Source organism: Eumetopias jubatus, unplaced genomic scaffold (genome assembly GCF_037043125.1).
Source record: "Eumetopias jubatus isolate StellerSeaLion01/CBP00866 unplaced genomic scaffold, mEumJub1_p1.0 scaffold_7, whole genome shotgun sequence".
Lineage (NCBI taxonomy): Eukaryota > Metazoa > Chordata > Mammalia > Carnivora > Otariidae > Eumetopias > Eumetopias jubatus.
This window is the reverse complement of record NW_028274813.1, coordinates 130,250,883-130,274,989: the sequence shown is the minus strand read 5'-3', so window position 1 is coordinate 130,274,989 and position 24,107 is coordinate 130,250,883. Positions and strand designations below refer to the sequence as shown.

General features: G+C 42.7%; 1 protein-coding gene across 25 annotated transcripts in view; it reads left to right on the top strand.

Moving 5' to 3' along the window:
- Window positions 1-14,779, top strand: part of LOC148163991 (uncharacterized) — a 75,924-nt gene extending 61,145 nt beyond the window's left edge. For 12 of the 25 annotated variants that reach the window (XR_015768609.1, XR_015768608.1, XR_015768603.1 and 9 more), the window contains 2 exons: window positions 2,214-2,987; window positions 10,945-14,779. Coding sequence is in view for 5 of the 25 variants with exons in the window: in XM_088024953.1 (XP_087881079.1) it covers window positions 2,871-2,987; window positions 9,188-9,404 (334 nt within the window). In the remaining 20 variants the exon portion in view is untranslated. The other 13 variants (XR_015768600.1, XR_015768599.1, XR_015768602.1 and 10 more) reach the window with 13 other exon arrangements.
- The last annotated feature ends 9,328 nt before the right edge of the window (window positions 14,780-24,107 follow it).

The following is a 24,107-nucleotide window of genomic DNA, read 5'->3' as shown; positions in this document are numbered from 1 at the left end:
CATATTCTCTGAGCCCATCCATCCATCCGTTGGTGGACATTTGGATGGCTTTCTCTCGTGGCCTACTAAGAATAGTGCTCTACGAAACCAGAACTGCAGATACCCCTTTCAGATCCTGATTTCAGTTTTGGGCGATACATATTCAGAAGTGGGATTACCGGATCATATAGTATCTCTCTTTTTAATTTTTGGTGGAGCCTCCACACTGTTTTCCACAGCAGCTGTGCTGTTTCACGTTCCCACCCAACAGCGCCCCAATTTCTTCACATCCCTCCACAGCGCTGCCCGATACAGCGAAGTCTTTTGTGACAAGAAGGGTCAGCTGATGCGGCAACATTTGTAGTTGTTTTCTTTTAAGAAATTGCCACAGCTTTCTATCAACCACCACCCTGATCAGTCAGCAAATACTGAAGCAAGGCCCTTCCATCAGCTAAAAGATCACAACGTGCTAAAACTCAGGTAACGGTTAGCATTTATTAGCAAGAAAACATTTTTTAATTAAACACGGTTTAATTTTATTTTTTTAGAGATAATGCTATTGTACATTTACTAGATGACAGTGTAGTGTAATAAACGTAACTTTTTGTGTGCACTGGGAAACCAGAAAAAAAATGAGTTCCAGAAAAATATTAATTATTGAATTATTTGCTTTATGGTGGCGTTTGCATTATTGTGGTGGCCTGGAACTAAATCTGCACGATCTCTGAGATCTGTCTGTACTAAATAAACGGATATGAATTGATGCAGTAACACACACACACACTTTAGATTGTAGAGATTGAAGTGCGCTGGTCCTTCTCCAAGTTAGTGCCATGCACTTCCCTGGCCTGCGCTCCCACGCCCTCTGATGGCTTTCATGTGTACCTGTAGCAAATAGGAGAAGAGTGGGGCGAGGAGCAGGTTTCCTGCTCCCTGACTGTGTTGTCTTCCTTGAGGACAGTCCGCCACTTAAACCCCCCTTCTCCCTCCAGGCAGTCCCAGGGGTGGGAAGAGCTTCCCCTGTTGTTAGCATCTGGGAGTCTCCCCCTGCTTTTTCCTCACCCTCTCCTTCCACAAGCTGAGCATCTATCTGATACATTGGACAGCTCTCCTATTGTGTGTGTATGAGTTAGGTATATTTTGCATATTATACAAATTGTGTGATCATGGTTTCTTTCTTTCTTTCTTTAAAATTTTTTTAAAAATTTTGCACCTTTCTTTACTGTTATATTATCCTCTGTTCCTGACATACCGACTCAGAGTGCCTTGTAATCCGCATGGTGGGCTGTGTGTGAGTGTGTGTGTGTGTGTGTGTGTGTGTGTGTGTGTGTTTGCTTGCCATCAAGGGAAAACTTTCATTTTCACTGCATAAAATTTAGAAACGTCTAAAGAGCAAACAATATCTTAAACAAGAGAAAAAAGTTTAAAAAGTTTTTTTAAGTTTAAAAAGTTAACAAAAGGAGAAAAAAATTGTAAACTTTAAACTCCGCTAAGCTAATTTATGAATTTAAAGCTAGTCTAACCAAAATATTATGAAGTTGAAATAGGGGATTTTTTTCCAATTTTTTTAAATCAAAACTTATTCAGGTATGTATTAAATTACTTGTACAGACTTCTAATACATGCTCGTGAGTATCAAAATGGCATACAAAAATGCTCATGCCATAGAAAAATGTTATTTTAAATGTTTGCATCCATGCGAAATGTCAATAATTGTTCAAGTAATTGTGGATCTTTAATTTACATCAAAATACAATACTTAATATTATCTAATTCTAGAGGGTCTGATGATGTGACAATATATAAGAATTATAGGAAACGACACTTTACTGGAAAAATACTATCTGAAAACTATAATGCTAAATCTACTTGAATAAAAGCAATTGTAATATCAACTAACTAACAGCATCTAAATCAAAAAGAGATAAGTCAAAATAACTTTAAAGACAGAAAACACATGCAGATGTTATGCCGTGGTTGTGGGAATTCAGGACCAGGTTGCGGTGAGCTCAGTCAAACCGGCAGTGAGCTCAGTCAAATCCAGTGTCCCTGGAGGTGTGGGCCCTTACTGCCTGGCTCTTCTCCTTCCTGGGGGTGCTGATGATCCAGGGGGTCCCCCGACACTTCTGGGCTGCCGGTGGGGGAGCAGGAGCAACAGGGCCACTTGGGAAAGGAGGGAAGTTGAACTTGGCTCTGGCCAACATTTGCCTGATGTGATCATTTTCTTTCCTTAGCTCCTGGAATTTTCGCTCGTTCATCACAGCTGCGATGTGGTTCTGCTGAGCTTTATTCGCATGGAAGAAGATCTCCTTTAGATAGTGCCCGGTGTTCGCCTCCAACTCTCTGCGCAGGTCTTCGGCCATCTTCTTGTATAAGTTGCAAATCTGAGTTGCGGACTCGATGTTTCTATACGTGTGGGAAAGACTCTTCTTAAGGTTTGAGCACTGCGCTTCATTCTCCAATGATTTTCTCTCAACTTCCCTGATGTATTCTTGAAATAATTTAGGCAGCATTTGAAGCTTCCGTTTCAGCTGCTGAATCTCACTTTGAAGCTGTGAATTTTCACTCTGCAAAGAGGCTTCCTTGGCTCGAAGATCTGTTATTTGTCCCATAAGCTCTTCATTGATTTGCTTTTCTTCCCGCAGTTGTCTGGCTAGTTCCTCATTTTTCTCTTCAGTAGTTTGAAGGGACACATTGGAATCAGCATCATCAATGACACCCTTCAGATCACTCTCTGCCGGATGGATGGGGTGATTGTCATTTTCTGCTTCCCTCTTTTGCTCGACTTCCCTGTTGACATGACCCAAGTGATCTCCAGGGAGATTACGCCAGGGGATGGCCTTCTGAAGGTTTTCACCCAGTGGTATTAATTGGCTGATTTTATCTTTCAGAGCCTGCTGCATTCCTGCGTTTGACTGCTCCAGCCTTTCTTTCTCCTGTTCCGTTTCCTGGAGTCTCTGCTTCCATCTCGCGATTTCTTGGGCGAGCAGTTCTGGACTCTCTAGAACGTGAGTGTTTCTGTTCAAATCATCCATTATTTTCTTCCAAAGTTGTTTTCCATTCTTCTCTGAGACTCTTAAGATGGGTCTGTCACCAGTCACTTGGGAAAGTTTAGGAGGCTGGGTCTTCTGCGCCATTTTCAGAAAGTCACTGGTATTCTGAAGTGACAGCCTACAGTAGTTTGCATTTACTGCTGAGAAGCACAAGGTTTGTAATGTGGGAAGACTGGCCTCCACCCTGGGCAGCCCTAGGGCATCATCAGCTTGTGTCATTGGTCCCATATTCTCACTACCTTTTCCCCAGACTTTAGCGTGGGCCAAACACCTTTTGCCTAGCGCCTTCACACGTCTTAAAATGTGTCGTGTCATTTCTGCCAAAACCAGTACTATAATACGTGTCAGGATCTCCCAGAGAAACTCACGGAGAACTGAAACATGTCCCCAGCTTTCAGAAATCACCAGCAGGGCACCCCACAGGGGCCCTAGGACCAGCTGGAAAGCGGATGTGATGGCAGACAGGAGGCCCTCCATGGCTGTGTTAGGGCTCCACAACTCTGTCTCCAAAGGCCAGTGTTCTGTGGGTCTCAACTGACGGCTCAGAACCCTGGGGGGAGGGGGAGGGGTGCTCTGTCTCTAAGGTAAACAGGTGCCTGACAACCAGAGCAGATCAGTTGGGGTGGGGGAGGGGGAGGCCAGCCAGCTTCTAGAAGACAGTTTCCCCCTACCTTTGCCCTGAAATAGAAAGTGATCTCACTTGTACAGGCATGGGGAAGGGGGAGGTGGAAAGGACTGATTGTAGCCAGGTTCTCAGCCACTCGAGGCCCACGTGGCCTGATAGGAAACCTAGGGGGTCAAAGTAAGGCCAGGCCTTGACCCTTTCTCTCAGGGCAGAGTGGTAGGGGCCCCATCCTGGAGTGAGGCTCATTTTCCTGATTTAAAGCTTCCTTCTGCTACAGAGAAGCCTGGCACTGCCCACAAAGGTCCCAGGGATCTGTCTCCTCTGAGGCTCCCTCTTCTTTGTGTGAGGCCACTCTGTGCAGGCAGGTGCCCAGGACTGGAAGGGTCTCCCCAAAGGTATTAACTAAGACACCTGGATTCCAATCTTAGTAAGTCAGGAGAAAGGAGTTGGAACTGGCAGAGTCTTATAATTTCACGAATTTTCTGTGAAGTCAGCATGTCCTTGTTCAATCCAAGTGTTCCTGGAAGGGATTAACTCTGCTCTAGGGGTGACCACCGTGGTCCATGTGGTTCTCCATCTTCAGCCCACAACCCCCAAGATGGCCCCCAGGAGGGTCTCTGGTCCACAAAGTATCAGAAGTGGGTCTCTGGGAAGGGGGCAGGTCCTTCTTTCGGCTCTGTTTACCACATTTTATTTCATTAAACCACATCTCACTCTCCTGACATCTCTCTGGCAGACCCAGCTCAGAGCCTCCTTGTCCCTCCCCTGGGGCTCCATCATGAGCAACTTGTCCTCAGTCCCTTTACCTGAGAGAGAAACAAGAGAAATGTCAGCTGAGGCCAAGCTGGGGGTCCTGAGGGCTGCCAACGTTCAGACCACAGGGGCTCCATGGGAGGAGACGACAGAGGCTCTGACCAGGCTGGTGGTGCAGGGAGGAGACAGTCAAAATGCCCTCAGAGAGAGTTGTTTCTTTTCTTCTTTTCATTAGATGATTTCTTAAGAGCAGTTTTAGATTTACAGAAAAATTGAGCAAAAAAGCATAGAGAGTACACATGTTGTACTAAAATTTCTCTGAAACTCAACCTGTGTCTTATTGGTGTAAAACCCAGCAATTGAGTTGCCCCTCAACCGTTATTGAGATACAATTCACATACCATACAATTCATCCATTTTAAGTGTACAAGTCCACGAATTTTTAGCATATGTAAAGAATTATACAACCATCACAATGACCTTATTTTAGATCAGTTCCATTACTGTAAAAAAAAAAAAAAAGACCTCGCCAAACCTGTCATTTCTATCCCCTTTGCTCCACTAGGCTGTCAGAAGGAAATCTAAAAATTTCTGGGCTTGACAAATACCCGTAGGGCAAACCTTTCTTCCCAGTTTATGTACCTATCCATGTAAGTGGTTTCTCTGTCATATTGGCTTAGCAATTCCTCCCTGTCTTGATAAGCTCTCTCATGTTTTAAAGACTTAAAAAAAGATTACTTTTTCAGGTTCTTTCACATGTTTGCAAGTGGAGCGTGTCTTTGAATGCTCAGGTGCACAGAAAGTCTCCCCCGGGTGCCTTATTTGCCCCACAGCTTGGATTTGAGATTTAGGATTAGTCTCCCAGATGAATAAGTATCACTGAGCAGGCTGGGTCCTGGAACAGGCCTGGCGGTTTGCCATGAGCTTGTGGTACTCAGTTCTGCTGCTTTTGTATGTGAAGCCACCTTCTCTGGAAATGCCTTCCACTTTGCTGACGGTATCAGATTTTTATGGCCCACGGAAGTCTTACGGAAATTTCTCCTCTGACTGGTATAATTGCTGAAGATGCTTGCTGGCCATTCCCCAAAGAAAGAGGTTTGATGACTGAGGTGTCCTGTTTTAGAAATGGAATGTTGGGTTTGCATCTTCTGATTGGCTGACTCTTCCAAACTTGGGAATATTTACTCTATTTCCCAAAATAAACACCATCCATACCAGTTCTCCAACAAAACTAAAATAGAGAAGCATAGGTTCAAAGATCTTTCTGTTCAAAAGACCTCTTAAGACATACACACAATACACTATATAATTTAACTCATAGAGGTCCTCTTCTTACCTTATTGCCCTGGATAATACAGTCATAACATCTAGACTTAGTGTCTTCATTGGTTAGTTTTGTATATACAGTTCTTCTTGAAGGTGAGCAAGTGGGGTTGATCTGTCTTTTTCACTGCTGGTCCCCCACAGAGCCTAGTACAGAGCCTGTACAACTTTACTAAGGTTCATGATTCAAAAAGGAGCCATGTTAATAATGAATCCAAGAATTCAGATTTGGAACAAAGCATATGAGTTTCAGAGAAATAGCCATTTTAGAAGAAAACTGTCCTTTTAACCCTGGATGCATTGTGAAACCATGTCTCTTTCCAAAGTCTTAGAGAAAAAGAAAGCCCTGAGTGTATTCTACTGCAAATGAGCTGGAAACAGCGTGAGTACTTAGTGTGCTCATAGTGACCACCTCTGTTCGAGAGCTAGCCAGGGATTCTTGAGAGCAGCCGATTTTCCTCATGAAAACTATGGGATTATGGGCAAAATAACAAAATGGGGGTCATGAAAATCCTGAGAACAACCAGATGGTAGATCAGAGCTGGGTTCACATCTCTGCTGTGTCCCTATGGACTCATCCTGTTTTTCTCCAGCCTTTCTTTCCTCCTCTGTGGGATGAATGTCTTAGATTTATCGTGAGATGATGGGGCACTTCAGCATCATGCCTGGCATATGGTACAAATTCCATGTATGTTGGGTTTTGTTCATTTCTGTTCCATGATTTGAAAAAATAGCCACGAGAATACTTCCCTGGTTTTTTTAAGGATTGAAAAAAAAAAAACCCACATAAAATATCTTCTTAAGCTATTTTACCATTAGTTGATGTCGACCGTAAGACCAAACTAGATTGGAAAAAATAAGTCTTCAACTAAAAGGGGCTTGTTGTTTGTCTGTAAGCACAGCCATATGGAAGAAATAGGGGCCAGAATCAAATTAGAAGAAAAATGTGGGAGGGATTCATTCACACACAGTCTCTATAGACTTATTTAAAGTAAACCTCTGAGGGCGCCTGGGTGGCTCAGTCGGTTAAGCGACTGCCTTCGGCTCAGGTCATGATCCTGGAGTCCCAGGATCGAGTCCCGCATCGGGCTCCCTGCTCAGCAGAGAGTCTGCTTCTCCCTCTGACCTTCTTCCCTCTCATGCTTTCTCTCTACCATTCTCTCTCTCTCTCCATAAATAAATAAAAATCTTTAAAAAAAATAAAATAAAATAAATAAAGTAAACCTCTGAGACAGTGCTTCTCAAACTTGACTTTTGATCATGGGAGGCCTTGTTAAAACACAGATTGTTGTCAACTTCCTCCATCCCCCCAGCCCTGCCATTTCTGATTCTACAGTTTGGGGTGGGTCCTAGGAATTTTCATTTCAAATAAGATGATAGTAATATTCTAATGCTGGTCCTGGGACCGCACTTTGAGAACCATTGCCATGGAGGTGATTCTCAACCTTGGCTGTACCTTGAGATCACCTGGGAAGCTTTACAAAACACCGACGCCTGGGCTCAACCCAAACATCAGTTGGGAAGTTCTGATTTCACGGGTTCTGGGTGGAGTCTGGATGTCAGGAGTTTTAAAAGCTTTTAATGTGCAAAAGCTAAAACTAATTTCCCTGTCCGTTCTGGTATATGTTAGAAAAGAATCGTTCAATTATTCATTCATTCAATAAATACCAGTTGAGTATCTACTATAACCTGAGCTCTGTGCGAGGTGCTAGGGACATGGATATAAATCAGACGGACAGAGAAAGATTTCCACCTTGATAACTAATGAGGTGACTGGCATACCAATGAACATATTTACAGAGAGCTATTAACAGCTGTAAGTGGGGGCACCTGGGGGACTCAGTTGGTTAAGCATCTGCCTTCGGCTCCCATCACGATCCCGGGGTCCTGGGATCAAGCCCCATGTTGGGACTTCTCCCTCTGCCTGTGTTCTTTCTCTCTCTGTCAAATAAATAAATAAAATCTTTAAAAAAATAAAGAGCTATGGGGGAGGACAATGAGGTTTAAGTGAGCAAAGACTTCATTAAGGAACTCTGAACTTCGTTTTGAAGAATGAGCCTTTTTTATGGGCAGAGACTGAGGGGAAGAAGATCTTGGGGAGAGGTCTGGAACTGGGAGTGGACACAGGATGTGTTCACAGGTGTTCTCAGGTAGCAGGAGCCTGGTACAGGTGGTAGGCAAGGAGGTGGGAGAAGTTGTCTAGAATCAGGGGAAGTGTTTCAAGATTCTGGGCGGAGAGTGATACAGCTGGGTTTGATCACCAGCTACATCGAGAGACAGGAAGACCTACCTGGGAAATGTTCTTTATTTTTTTTTATTTTTTTCATTGTTATGTTAATCACCATACATTACATCATTAGTTCTTGATGTAGTGTTCCATGATTCATTGTTTGTGCATAACACCCAGTGCTCCACGGAGAATGTGCCCTCTTTAATACCCATCACCAGACTAACCCATCCCCCCACCCCTCTCCCCTCTAGAACCCTCAGTTTGTTTTTCAGAGTCCATCGTCTCTCATGGTTCATCTCCCCCTCCGATTTACTCCCCTTCATTCTTCCCCTCCTGCTATCTTCTTCTTTTTCTTTTTTCTTAACATATGTTGCGTTATTTGCTTCAGAGGTACAGATCTGTGATTCAACAGTCTTGCACAATTCACAGCGCTCACCATAGCACATACCCTCCCCAATGTCTATCACCCAGCCACCCCGTCCCTCCCAGCCCCCACCACTCCAGCAACCCTCAGTTTGTTTCCTGAGATTAAGAATTCCTCATATCAGCGAGGTCATATGATACATGTCTTTCTCTGATTGACTTATTTCACTCAGCATAACACCCTCCAGTTCCATCCACATTGTTGCCAATGGTAAGATCTCATTCCTTTTGATGGCTGCATAATATTCCATTGTGTATATATACCACTTCTTCTTTATCTATTCATCTGTCGATGGACATCTTGGCTCTTTCCACAGTTTGGCTATTGTGGACAAGAAATGTTCTTTAGATAGAAAAATCTCTATCATTTTTTAAAGATTTTACTTTATTTATTTATTTATTTATTTATTTATTTATTTATTTATGATTGAGAGAGAGAGCACGTGGGGAGGAGGAGGGAGAGGGACAAGCTCGGATGCAGGGCTCGATCCCAGACCCTGAGATCATGATCTGAGCCGAAACCAAGAGTCAGATGCTTAAACCCACTGAGCCACCCGGGCGCCCCTGGAATAATCTCTATCTTGAGGTTATATCTAGGATATTCCCCAGACATATACAATCAAGACACCCAAACATCATAGAATAACAGGAAACTAAGACACCAGCTTCCTTCTCTTAGCTAACTCCCAAATTTCTGATCTGATTTTACGGGGCCCGGGGGGGGGGGGGGGGGGCGGGGGAGAAGGATGCATTCGTTTTCATTGCAAGCCTACCTCTTTTGGACTTTGGAAACACGGGTAGAAAAAGAGTTAATGCGGAGAAAGAAGAGACCAGACAGGAGAAAAATGGAACGGAAAAGACCCCGAGGTTGGAACAGCACAGAAGGGTTAATAAAAATTGGAAGCTGTGGAAACATGTTTCTCACCTGCCCCCTTCTGCTCCTTCCCTGAAACCCCGCCCGAGGAGGCCAAAGGCCATATCCGGTGGCCTGCACTGCCGCCTGCAGGTAAAATCCTGAATCACCGCCTGAATTTTATCCTGAGCTTTGGAGAAAGCAAGATGTCACCAGAATATGCCTGGGCTACCATCAGGTGGCCCTCAAGCTGGGTCAGCAGTTAACTATTCTGTTCCTTACATTTCAGACTGGCTAACTTTTAAAGGATCATTCTTCATGAATATTAAAAGGTACTTTTTTCTTCTCTGTTTTTACATCTCTGAAGTCCAAACATGTCTTGGAATTAATCGCCCGTTTAATCCAGAGACTGTTTTCCCCACCGTGATACACAAAGGAGCATCTTACAATTGATATCATCTTATACTTGGAGAAATATGGCAATATTTATTTTGCATACATCAGAGGTACAGCCTGATGGACAAGGCATGACTTTTGGAACGTGAAAGATCTACTGTCACCTTGAATCTCTAATACCCCTTCTTTCTTATATTCTGGATCTCCATTATTTACTAGTTACTTGATTTTTGGCAAGTTAATTATCTGAGTCTCAATTTCTTCATCCTGTGTATCTTATATGGTTTTGTCAGTTAAGTGATACTATATATAAAGTCCTTGAATGGCTCCCACCCAGCATATTAAAGCACTCAGTAATTAAGTCTTAAGCAGAAGCCACTATCTTTGCCCACTATAATTCAAAACCTCCCATCACCAAACTGTGTTTTCCTTTGTGCCCTTAAAACTAGACAGCTTGACTTCTGCTTTATTTTGATAAACCTGGAAGTGCAGAGCCCAGCCTTCTAAGTAAAGCTTTTCCAGTGCTTAAGGCAGTCGAACCTAAATGAAACCGAAAAATGACAATGGAAACAGGTAATGCTATCTATTGCTGCCCACTGGATGCCGTCTGTAGCTCTCCCTCGCAATCACAGGATAAAAAAAGCCCCATGTTGAAGGGCAGGGCATAAGCAGCTGGGTCTTGAAGTCTCAGTTAGCTCTGCAGGGAGGCAGCTCTGAGGAGCACCCCGATGGGGATAGAGTTTATAAAGATGTCTTGGAGCAGGCTTTCATGTTTGCCAAGTGGCTGCCCCTTCAACCCCTAATATCCTTTCTTTCTTAAATGATATGAAATTGTACAGTCCAAGTTCTTAACACAAGTCCCGAGGAGAGGGAAGCAGCAATAAAAGGGGAAGAAATCAAAGCTTTTCATGGTGCCCGCCCTGTGCTCTCTTTTCTTGGTAAAACCATTGCATTTCTGGGGGTTGTGTTGGGAGGAGGAGCTGAAGGGGAAGAAATGGAGATTTTTTTTTTTAAGATTTATTTGTTTATTTTAGAGAGATAGAAAGAGAGAGTACAAGAAAGAACAAGCAGGGAGAGAGCCAGAGGGAGAGAACCTCAAGTAGACTCCCTGCTGAGCTCAGAGCCCTACATGGGGCTTGATTCCAGGGTCATGAGCTGAAACCAAGAGCCAGACACAGCCACACACTTAACTGACTGAGCCACCCAGGAACCCCTAGGTGGGAATCTTGAAATCCTCCTCCTGCCCGAGCCCCCCTCCCACTGTCCCTCTGTCCCTATTCCTAGCCATTGTTCAATTTTATCTTCACAGCTCTCCTACATAGGTTGTAAGCTCAGTTGATACCTTGGGGTCCCTGATGGATTAAGAATCTCGCAGGTATGTGATAAAGTTTGAATCCAGGTTGATGTGACATCCACCTGTGGGTTTTGTTTTGTTTTTTCCTGAAGAGTGCCCTGCCTCACCACATTCCCTACCCCGAGTAGAAACCACACCTGCATCCATATCCACCTTCCCAGTAGGCATTTTTGCAGATAGAGTAAGTGTTTATATTACTCATATATTAAGTCTGTTAACATCTGCTCATTTATTTATGCCCCAGAACAGCCTGTAGAGAGAAAACCATTGGGCCCATTTAAAAATGAGAAACTAGACCCCAAAGAAGGGAAGTCACTGATCCAAGGTTAGAGACAGGCTTCACGGAGGGAAGCTCACATCCTAGCCCAGATTTGACAATGACAAACCTCATGTGTTGCCAATAAGACACAAAATCTTAATTCTTATACTTAAAAAAGATGAAAACATATATTTTCTAGGAACAGCCTATTTTGGTGACCAAAATGGCCCATGTTTCAAGGCTTCCTAAAGTTCCATAATAAACAAGGATGGTTTGGTGAGTGGGGACAGATGGTGACAATTATTTATTGAACACTAGAGTCTCTTTTCACCTACTTTTATGCATGTTTGTTAATGATTTAATTACATCTCTCCAAAAGTTTCCTTCGCCTATATAAAAAGTTATAAAAACTTTAATTAAGCACTTGGTGAGCTTTCGAGGGGACATCTGATAGCTCTCTGTGGTCTTGCGTAACTCTATTGTCCCACCTGCTATGATAATGAAATCGTAGAAACAGCAGGAAATGTATGCAATATACTACCCTGGCCAAGGCTGCCGTGTCATCAGAAGGGGGAAGGGAGGTGGGTCAGGGCAGTGTGGCTGGAGGTGTTTACGACAGGGGCAAGTCACATACTTACACTGCCGAAAATGCGTCCATGTGCAGAATGAAATTGCATAGATGACCTCCTACTACCATGTGCTTCAGGGGAGAGGCCCACAGTGCCGTGGAAGGGCTGGAAGGAGGCTTGGCGGTCAGAGACTTGACATGGAACTCCAGGGCTACCTCTCACCGGGATCAAGACGTTGGATATGCCACCTTCTGTGCCTCTTTCTGCTCATGGGTGAAACCAGGCCAATGGTTCCAACCTTGCAGGTTGGTTCTGAGGGTGAAGTGAGTTAATACTGGAGCAAGCTAGAGCAGATATTCTTTAGCACAATCCCAAGTGTCATCCCTACTATGGAGAAGAAGAATTAGAGGCCCAGAGAGAGGGAGCGGTCCCTGCAGGAGGCCACACAACCTCTGAGGATTGGAGCCAAAATTAGAACCTGGATGTGGATGACCTAATGTTCATATGCTTTCCCTTGTTCCGTTCCCGTTTGACATGCCCCAGCAATCATTTGATGTTTGTTCCTCTCCTGGAACATTCTTTTTTTTTTAAGATTGCATTCATTCATTCTTTCATTCATTCAGTTGTTTAAGAGCGTGCGTGCCAGCGAGCAGGAGGGGGAGGGGCAGAGGGAGAGAGAGAATCCCAAGCAAACTCCACACTGAGCATGGAGCCCGAGGCTGGGCTCGATCTCACGACACTGAGATCCTGATATGAGCTGAAGCCAAGAGTCGTAGGCTTAACCGAATGAGCCACCCAGGTCCCTCTCTCCTGGAACATTCTGACTCATAATGAGGTTTTCTGAGCAGACTTGTCCCTTGGGATGTGGCAGATGGCCATTGATGGTCATATCCCCAGGTATAGTGTCCACTGCAAGTTGGCTTTTGAGTTTACGTTTTCAGCCTCTCTTGAGAATGGCCAAGTGTGAAAGACATCTCCAGCCTCTGTATCTCCAGTGAGGCTTATAATATCCTATGCTTCCACCAAAAAACGGAAGGCTGTTCTGAGGGGACCCACACCCTCTACATTGCAGATGTTAGAAATGACGACAGCACTTCGTGCATCCACAGTTATCCCACTGGCATTTAACCAACAGAAATTAGTCAGAGACAATAGCAGGAGATGACTGTTTCTTTTTGTTTGAGAAATATCCTTTTGTTTGCATTAGAATAGATGAATCTTCAGGACATGTGGGTGGTTCAGTCAGTTAAGCGACTGTCTTCAGCTCAGGTCATGATCCCAGGGTCCTGGGATCAGCCCCCGCATCGGGCTCCCTGCTCGGTGGGGAGCCTCCTTCTCCCTCTCCCTCTGCCTGCCACTCCCCCTGCTTGTGCTCTATCTCCCTCTTTCTCTGTCAAATAAATAAATAAAATCTTTTTTAAAAAGAATAGATGAATCTTCTTAAATCTGAGCTAAAATTAAGGCAAGCTATGCAAATTCTTTGTTGAAGAAGGCAGGGTAACTATACATAAATAATGTAAATATATTTAGGTAATGATTTCTGTTGTCCAGCATCATGTCATTTATTGATCCAATGATGGGTACACATGTATTTTATGTATGTTTGTATAGTATCATAATGTTTTATATACAGTTAGCCCTTGAACAACACAGGTTTGAATTGTGAGGGTCCACTTACATGTGGATCTTTTTCGATAAGTATAGGACTGTAAATATACTACAAATACATTTTCCCTTCCTTATAAGTTTGAAATAACATTCTCTTTTGCTAATTTTATTGTAAGAATACAGTATATAATATATGTAATATTATATACTGTATATATAAAATATGCTTGAATCGACTGTTTATACTATTGGTAAGTCTTCTGATCAACAGTAAGGTATTTGCAGTTAAGTTTCTGGGGAGTCAAACGTTATTCAAGGATTTTCTTTAAAATGTATTTATTTATTTGAGAGAGAGAGAGAGAGAGAGAGAGAGACATAGTGTGGGGTGGGGGAGGGGCAGAGGGAGATGGAAGAATCCCAAGCAGACTCTGCGCTGACCATGGATCCCATCATGGGGCTCAATCCCAGGACCCTGAGCTCACGATCTGAGCAGAACCAAGAGTCCATTGCTCAACCAACTCTACCCTTCCCTCCCAGGCGCCCCAATACGGGGATTTTTGGCTGTGCAGGTGTCAGTGCCCCTAACTCCTGTGTTAGTCAAGGGCCAACTGTATATGTATACACACATATGTATATATGTCTGTGGACACACATACACACATGCACCCAGGGCAAAAGGCAACAGGCACAGCTGAGCCTTTTTACCGGACTTACAGCAGAAAATCAGACCCAAACCAAATTGCTCTGGACCTTCTTTTTCATGGACTGTGTTAGATCCTGGAAAGGAGCCTCAGAGATTTCTGTAGTAAAGATGAGCAGAGTGGCAGATCTTTGGAATAAGATGTGCTGAGATCTGGGGCCGCTTACACAGCGTGGATGGGGGACCGGAGGGGCTATGCTCCCGGATGTGCAGGTGCCCGGTGCTCCTAGATATGGAGATTCTCGATGCTCCCAGATACACAGATGCCCGGTGCTCCCCGATATGGAGATGCCTGGTGCTCCCAGATAAGGAGATGCCGGGTGTTCCCAGTTATGGAGATGCTTGATGCTCCCAGATACGGAGATGCCTGGTGCTCCTAGATATGGAGATGCACGGGGCTCCCCAATATGGAGATGCCTGGCCGTGCTGAGTGGGGCAGTGGCTCTGTGCTTCCAAGGCTGGGACTTCCAGGAGCAGAGGCATAGCTCACTCTGGGAGCCCCAGCAGGAGGTGGACACCGCTCCGCTTCTACTCCCCTAGCTCCAGGGGGAGACTGCGTCATCCCCTCTTTGACTAATGGGGACTCCAAAAGTGGGACCTGAGTCACAGAGCGCTGGCATAGTAAAAGTAAAAAAAAAAAAAAAAAAAAAAAAAGCACTAGAGAAGCACTACAGCCAGAGGGAGAAAGACTAGGGAAAACATAAAGAAAACAAGTAGACAATGAATTTCAGACGAAGACTTAAAGATAGATTAAAGACTTAAATGACCTACTAAGCAAATTTACTGGGAAGCTACCAGAACTTCATCTCTAGCCCCTGACTTGAACTAAAACCTCTCATTAGCATGGGTCGCTTCTGACGCCCCAGGAAGTGCCAAGCCCCATGTCCATGGGGTCAAAGTTCTCAAAAATTTGCAAAACAAAGTTCATTTATTTTATTTATTTTTAAGATTTTATTTACTTATCTGACAGACAGAGACAGAGAGAGAGAGTAGAAGGCAGAAGAGAGGGACAAGCAGACTCCCCACTGAGCAGACAACCTGAGGTGGGGCTCCATCCCAGGACCCTGGGATCATGACCTGAGCCAAAGGCAGATGCCCAAAGGACTGAGCCACCCAGGTGCCCCAAAACAAAATTATTTTAAGCACCAACAGCTAAGACCGCTGTCTCTTCTCCCCTAGAGCAATAGGCTTTCCTTGTGGGCCCAGGACTGAGAGATCCTGGGACATGGGACTTTCAGTGCTAAAATCGGCCAAGTCCCGGGCAAACTGGGATGAGTCATTATCCCACTTTCCATTCTTCCCTTCCTACATCTCTCTCAACAGATGGCACTGGAAAAAATACAGGGCCTATGGGATCTGGCAGAGGGGAGATTGAATAAGGGATGCATTTAGTTTTGGCCTGGTGGGGTAGATTCCTGTGGTTGGCGATCATTTTGGGTTGTTATGGATAAGCGTTGCAGTGTAGGATCAGCCTCCAGAGTGCTAGCACTGACCCACTCAACATTCTCTAACCCATCACACCGACCCACTCAGCATTCTCTCACCAAGACACAGGACCTCAGCTCACACCACATTATGACCATGTCCTACAGCGCCTGGCACCTGGAGAACAGGTGTAGTGGGGGAGAACAAGGTTTGGAAAGTACAGGGCCAGAAAGCAATGTGTAGAAAGGCCTTCCAATGATCAAATATATACAATTGATGATAGAAGATGGAATTTTCATTGATATTTAGTCAAAATGGAAGTTCTCCCCTCTCAAGAATCAACTTGAGAATGCAGTGTTATACCAATACAAAGGCATCATATATTTTTTCTTTCTTTCTGGGAACTGAGTGAAATGTTGTCTTTCAGATTTCCTATTTGAAAGGTACAATCACGCAGCGGTGTTACGATAAATGTGTTGGTGTCTGAATTCATATGTGTGATACATCCCAATTATCAAGAACAAAATTTTTGATCAGCTCTACTAAAGGAAAGGCTAACTTTTCTTGTTGTTTTCTCTATGGAAAATATACAATTGCAATTATATAGTGAGGTGATCAAAGAATATGAAACCAAAAAATGTAGGAAAATAAAAACACTACTACAGACATGTATTAAGCGGTCATTTCATAAAAAATATTATGCCATCTTTCTGGATTAGGGGGATAGTTGAGATATTTGTCAACATATTAAATTTTTTTTCTGTTGTGATTTCTTTTCACACTTTGGACAAATATTCACTTTTGTATCAAATTTTGTGTTTATGTTTGCATTTTTCATAAAAGGTCTTTTAATAAATAAAATTATATGAATTTATTCCTCAGCCCTGGATCTTTCTCTGAAAGAAATGTATAAAAATCCCTACAAGAACAGATAGGAGTCTATATGCATTTGAAGTGGTGGGGTCCTTAGGCAATGCGGAATCCTACAAAGCATTTAAAAAAAGATAAGCAAATTTCACTCTATAAATAGCATGGCAAAAGATGACTTCAGTAAAGTCAATAGAAAATTATAAGTTTTGAAAAATATGTTTGCAACCCAGATAGCACAGAGTGTTAATATCTAAACTGTATGAGGAGATCTTAAAACCAATAAGAAGAGAATGCACAAACCATTGTAGAAAAAATAACATAAGTTGTAAAGAGGCAGCATTTCTTTTAAGCACATGTATTAGGCCAGAAAGCACATTGTAGCAGTTAATTTAGCTTTAATATTACACAGACCCGGAAGTCTGATAACAATTAAGTTAGAGAATGGTAGCACAATAACCAGAAGAACCCATTCACATGGGAACATGAAACACATCTAAATAACTCATGGGCCAAAGAATCCATCATGGAAATTAAGCAATTCTTGAGAATTGGACAATAGGAAGAATACCTCATATCAAAATTTGTGGGCGGGGGGGGGGCTCCTGGGTGGTTCAGTTGGTTAACCCTCCGACTCTTGGTTTTGGCTCAGGTCATGATCTCAGGATCCTGGGGAAAGTTGTGGGAATGTCCCTAAAGCTAGAGCCTTAAATCTTTATATTGGGAAAGAAGGTTAAATGAGCTAAGTGTCCACCTCCGTGAAAATTCTTAATAAGGATACGGTACCCGAAGAAGTCAGAAGGAAGAAAAAATACATAAGCACAAGTTAGTAAAATAGAACACAAAGATAATCACTCAAAAAAAAAAGGAAAATGCTCCCTTTGCTTCAATAAAATGGAAAATTCTGATGTGGCTGAGCAAGAAAAGAAAGAAAAGGCATTAATAAATATTAGGAACTAAAAGGGTCACGATTAGAGATACAGTGTAGATAATGGTAAGAGAAAATCATGAATGAATTTATACCAACTAATTAAAAACTGAGATATATGGATCATTTTCTAGAAATTATTTAGTTCTGATTATATTTATCTCATTTTCTAATTGCACATGTAACTTAACAAAAATTGTATTTCAAGAAGAACCAGAAACCAGAATTGATGTTTAACCATTCCAATATTTTTTTTTTAAATCAGTAAATGAAAGTCTATTTCCTGAATTGACTCCTGGGTCAGATGTTTTAGGAGCTAATTTTTACAAAAATGAAGAAATACATTATCCTCATCTTATACATAATATTTCAGAAAGTAGAAGAAATGAAGTGAGCCTCCTTAACTCACTTTCTGAAGTTAATAATGACTTTGACACCAGACTGAAAAAGAACAGCCCAAAATGTATTATGCAATCTCTCTCATGAATGTAAACTCAAAAATCCTGGATAAATATTAGCAAGTTACCACTTTATTATTTTTAAAACCATTATGATCAAGGTTGATTTATCATGAGACTTCATGGATGATTTAAGATGAGAAGAAACTATAAATGCAATTCATCACACTAATTTAAAGGATAAGAGCATATACACATATGCACACACGAAGCATAGAAAGCTAAACCTTAACTTATAAATATTATCTAATTCAACACTACAAACTACTTTATGTTTAATAGTGAAATGTAGAGCCATTATTTTGCAAGTCAGGAACAAGGCAAAGATGAGTCCAGTACAATAGGAAAAGGTAGAAACAGCTCTAAAAAGTGATGAGCTAGCTTCTATGGAGGGAAAATAGATTTTATTGAACGATGCAGAGTAAAGAAATTAAACAAGGTCTTGGATTGGAAGACATGCTTTCATAAAGATGCCAATTATTTTCAAATTAGTATATAAATTTCATGCAATTCTAATCAAAATCCCATCAGTTTTTGGTAGAACTCAAAATGCTCATTCTACAATGTATATGGGAGGCATAAGGCAAAAAAAAAAAACCCATGAAAATAAACAAACAAAAAACCCCCACATAATTCTGAATTAGAACAAGGTAAGTGACTCACCCTACCAGATATTCATATTTATTATAAAGTACTACCAATTAAGAGAGTGTGTATCAGTGCATGGTAGAAAAAAAGCAAGTTCAGGAAAGATAATGTACCTGATACTATTTATGTCAAGCGTCAAACATACAAAAATAATATGATTTATGCACATGGAAGAAAATGTGCAATGAAAACATAAAAATATTAATAAAAATGTCAGTTATCAGGGGCACCTGGGTGGCTCAGTCAGTTAAGCGTCTGCCTTCAGTTCAAATAATGATCTCAGGATCCTGGGATTGATGGAGCCCTGTGTTGGGCTCTCTGCTCAGCGGGGAGTCTGCTTCTCTCTCTCCCTCTGCCCCGCCCCCCGCTTGTGTGTGCTTGCACTCTCTCTCTCGAATGGATAAATAAAATCTTTTAAAAAAAAGAAAGTGTCAATTATCAAATCTCAGAATTGTATTTCCTTTAAATGGGAAGAGAGGTACAGATCCATGGAGTTTATAGCTATAATTGTAACGTTTTATTTAAAAAAAAATTTCTGAAGCAGAGATTCCCAATTTTCTTGGTGCATAGCACCTTTATTATCTCCATTATTTTGTAATGCTGCCCAAGCTGAAAGAAACGTCTAAAGTTTCCCCTTATTAAGTATTTAGAGTCCAAAAAGTTTGATAGTAATTGTTGTGAGGTGTCCGATGTCCCCGTGTGTCCCTTGAAAACTAAAAACATACAATAGCATTCCTATGAGTTCCCTGTGGCACACAGTTTGGGAACCACAGATTTTTAAAACAGATCTTGAAAATAATCTAAATTCAACCAAGCTAGTTGATAGATTCATGAAAGTTTGTTGTATTTTCTCTCCACTTTTATGAATTGGGCTGAGTGCTTTGCACAAGTCATTCCATTTTGTCCTCACAAAGGATCTTGTGTTCTCCTTCTGTGTGAGAGGAAACAGAGGTTTCCTCTGTACATTCGCTGTCACACACTTGTAAGTGCTGAGGCCCAGGCTGAAGTCAGTCCTCTCTGATTGAAGGCCACTGGGTCATGCGTTAATGGGACAGACCACTACTGAACATGTGTTTCAGGGACTAAACCCAGTCAGCCAATGGAGAGTGGACAGAGCCATTGTCCTTGCACATGTGGTAGGAGACAAACAGAGAAGGAGTGTAAGCACTGGGGAAGACGTGTGCTCAACCCAGTAGTGAGCAGTCAGAAGTCAGGAGGGGGTTGGAGTTGAGTTTGTGCTGAGGCTTGCAAGATAAATACACATTTGTTTATGGGGATCCACCAAAGTACAAAGACAGAGAGATAAGGAACCCTGTGGTCCTTTTAAAAAGCAATGGGTTATGTCCCAATGACCAGGGCAAATATTAAATTATTTGCAAAGAGTGCACCATGCTCTTACCCCCCCTCCCTTGGCCCCCAAAGTGTTAGTGACTTTGACTACTCAGAGTCCAATTCCATTTCATTTCTATCATATCTTCCCATTCTTCCCAAACCAACGATAAAAGCTTTACACAAAAGATACATCTTTTACATGTCGAGTGAGAGCTTACTCATTTCTGTATTTCCTAAGACCTCAGCCTATGTCCCGAATATGTTCTAAAGGAAATGGCAATTTTGAATATTTTTTGAAATCTGGATTGTTTGGGTTCACAAGTACTAAGCTGAAGGAAAAAGAAAAGGCTCAGTGGGTTTTCATAGGCTCTAGCTGTGCTATGAATCCCCTGGGTCTTAGAAATTTCTACAGAAAGTTACAAGAGTCCCTGCCATCTTGATGTGAACTTCTAATGTTCCAATTGCAAAAGCAAGTGAATGTTCTCAGCAGTCCTGGCTTCAAAGGTCCCTGGGAAATAGAATTCCACTTACACAGCAAGGCTCTGGGTCAAAAATCTGCCTGGGTTAAGTGGTGACTTTCTCTCCTTTGAAATTCATTTGAGTTCTGTTTCCTGCCTTTGTAGTCCTCCCCTTCTTGTGATGACAAACCTTGGCTTACCTTTAGTCTGGATTTTCTAGGTCTCAATACCAAACTTTAAACTGCTTGTTTTGGGGCGCCTGGGTGGCTCAGTCGTTAAACGTCTGCCTTCGGCTCAGGTCATGATCCCAGGGTCCTGGGATCGAGCCCCGCATCGGGCTCCCTGCTCCGCGGGAAGCCTGCTTCTCCCTCTCCCACTCCCCCTGCCTGTGTTCCCTCTCTCGCTGTGTCTCTCTCTGTCAAATAAATGAGATCTTTAAAAAAAACACAAAACTGCTTGTTTCTCCTTTTGCTCATGCTGGTTCAATACCACCCAGCAATCATCTCTTTCCCTTCTGAGTTCAGAAGGTCTCTGAAAGATGAGGCATGTGTGGGTCACACCACCGCATTGGGGATGCCCGTGTTTATACATCCACGTGGATCATAGAAAAATGGGCTCATGGCACCATGTTCTTTCAGATCACTAAGCGCAGCCTACCCACAGCAGACCGATACAGGTGAACAGCCAAATCTTATGGGATCTGAAAACAAAAACAAAAACAAAAAAACAAAAAACAAAACAAAAAATCTTATGGGATCTGGATGAAGGAGACAAAAATTTACTTGTGAGATAAAAATTATCAAAATCTTTGATTTTTGTATTTGGAGGGGGAGTGCCATCAGCCTGGAAACTGCTTTTTCCATGCCTTGGTGCAGCACAGAGTGGCACAGAAAGAGATCCAAGGCCAGGAGAACACAAAGCGAAAAGATGCTTTTCCAGAGTGACAAGTACCTGCATCACACATCCTGCAACTTCTACTCTAGAAGACAGAAGCTCCTGCATGAGGGGCAGTTCAACGCAGACAGTGAGAGCTGTGGAAATGGAGTGCAGTGACCTCTGTGCTGATATATACAACTTCTGTTGCATTTGTAGAGACCCCTATCTTTCTGCCACAGTTTAGTGTCAACGGTCCCGATTGAGTGCAAGAGCACTCCAAAGAAGGCAGCATGGGACGTGGAATACGTGGGGCCCACATTAGGAATCATCAGAGCAAAACAGCGAAAGAAGGAGAGCGACAGATTCCAAGCCAAGATACCCTCCTTCCCACAGAGGTGTGGCAGCAATTTCTCAGTGAAGGAGGCACATGGCTCTGGGACCCTACCGTCTGGTCCATAGAGTTGGTGCCTGGATGATGCTGCTGTAAATCAATAGTTTGTTCAACCATTCTGTCCTTACCACATCCTGATTTACTCTTTTTTAAAAAAAGATTTTATTTATTTATTTGAGAGAGAGTGCGCATGAGAGAGAGAGAGAGAGAGAGAGAGCACGCGCACAAGCAGGGGGGCTGGGCAGAGGGAGAAGGAGAAGCAGGCTCCCCACTGAGCAGGGAGCCCCACTCGGGGGGCTTGATCCCAGGACCCTGGGATCATGACCTGAGCTGAAGGCAGACACTTAACTGACTGAGCCACCCAGGCGCCTCTGACTTACCCTTTAGAAATAATTTTTTTTAAAAGATTTTATTTATTTTTGACAGAGAGAGAGAGAGAGAGTGTGTGTACAAGCTGGGGAAGCAGCAGGGAGGGGAGAGGGAAAGGCAAGCTTCCTGCTGAGCAGGGAGCCCAATGTGGGGCTCGATCCCAGGACCCTGGGATCATGACCTGAGCGGAAGGCAGGTGCTTAACCGTCTGAGCCACCCAGGCGCCCCTTAAATAAGTGTTCTTTTTTTTTTTTAAAGATTTTATTTTGAAGTGATCTCTACACCCAGCATGGGGCTCGAACTCACAACCCTGAGATCAAGAGTCGCATGTTCTACCGAAGTAATTTAATAAGCATGTAATTGGAACTTCAGCAGAAATTAAGAATAGAGCCAACATCATACTCTAAAAATATAGACCAGGCAGCAGGCGATATTGGTGTGAGAACAAAATGGAAAAAAAAAAAGGTTCAATAGTGGCGCGGCCAGGATGAATTGCCCAAGATTTATCACTAATGGAATTGTGGGAATGCCTGCCCAATATTGCCAGGCCTCCTAATTGTCCAAGAGCTGCCAGTAACTCAGATTTTGACTTGAATTCAGTAAATTTTTGATATGTTGACATGAGTGTAATGAGGCCAACATTTTTTTGGCCAAATTAACATATATGTGGTACAGGTGAATCCAAAGACCCATAGTTTGTGGGACCTGCTATGTGTAGAGCCTACTTATCATTATATTCTAGATGCTGGTGCCTGAGCCAGCAAAGGCTGCTTACCGAGTCTATTGGTGAGAAATACTTTACCGTTTCTGCAAGTCTGTTTTTCCATTTGTTTTCCGTCTTTTGTCAACAGGACACACTTGTGAGTCTCAAGCATTTTGGGGAATTGGCCACTATGGTCGTCATGGGTTACATCTAGAATGCCAAATATCTTAATTTAAAATATGTTATACAGCAATATAGTATACTTATATGGAATACTGAAGTTGCCTTAGCTCAGGAATGACAAAAGTGTTCCTTTCTATTGCAAACTCTAATTGGTGTTCATATGGTCTGCCTGACATGCAGTGAAGAGAACAGATCTCAGTTGGGAAGAACACAATTATTGTTTGCATCACAGCATTGCTGGATGGAACTCCGCCTCCAGATATGGGCCATACCTGTCTTGGTCCTCACCTGAACATTTTCCAATGAGATCCTAAGTGCCCTGCAAGCTGAAAACACAAACATAAAATCTCACGTTAAAAGCTGATTATCTGTATAGTGATGGGTGAGAGAATTAAGCTCTCCATTTGTAAATATTTGAATGCATGCTACATGTCTGGCACTTACATAGGCAATGGGGATTCAGAAGTGAATAAAACAAGCAAAAATCCCTTCCCTCATGTAGTTTAATTATATGGCTAAGGGGTGAGAGGAGACTCAAGGAAGAAACAGCTAAAATAAAGACACCATATAGTGTATTACAAAATGTTAAGTGCAATGGGAAAAGGGGGGATTTAGGGACTCTCTGTGTGTATGGGGGGGTTAGATCACAATTAACCAGGATCAAAAATTAGCAGTTGGAATATTTAAAACACTCCATTTAGAAACGGAACGGGCATGCATACGCCCTGACCCCCCCATCCTCCAGTGGTATTACATGGCATTTCCACCACTTAATGCACTTGCATAACTTTTTAGTATCCGGAGTCACTCGAGGTATCCGTCTCCATCCCCAACATAAATTAACATGTACAATATCTGGTTATTGTTTAGAAGGTCCAACGAGGCCCATGCATTCTAACTAATTAATTAAAATTAGTTCTAAAAAACCCAGAGATTAAATTCTGACTTCCTAGATGCCCAGTTATGCACCTGTGGGGTTGTAGCCTTTCTAGACTAGCACAATTAGGGAGAGTGTCCCAGGGCTAGCCCGACCACTCAGTGGACCACACATGGCTTTATGCTGAGGCATGACGGAGACACAGGTAATGCAACCCAAAAGTAAAACTCAAATCCCTGAGTGGAGAAGAATTTGAGACAGTTTCTCAAATAAAAGGGCATAGAACAAGGGAAACTGTTCTCTCCAACAGAAGAGAAAGAATGAAAAACAAGGGAAGGTGTCCCCCACAGTGACTCACGTTTAACACCTGTTCACAGAATTCATTTAATTTGAATACAACGTGATCAACTTGTTATGGTTACTTTCTTAGGGCAGCCTTTGGCCTCACTCAAATAGTCCAAGTATAG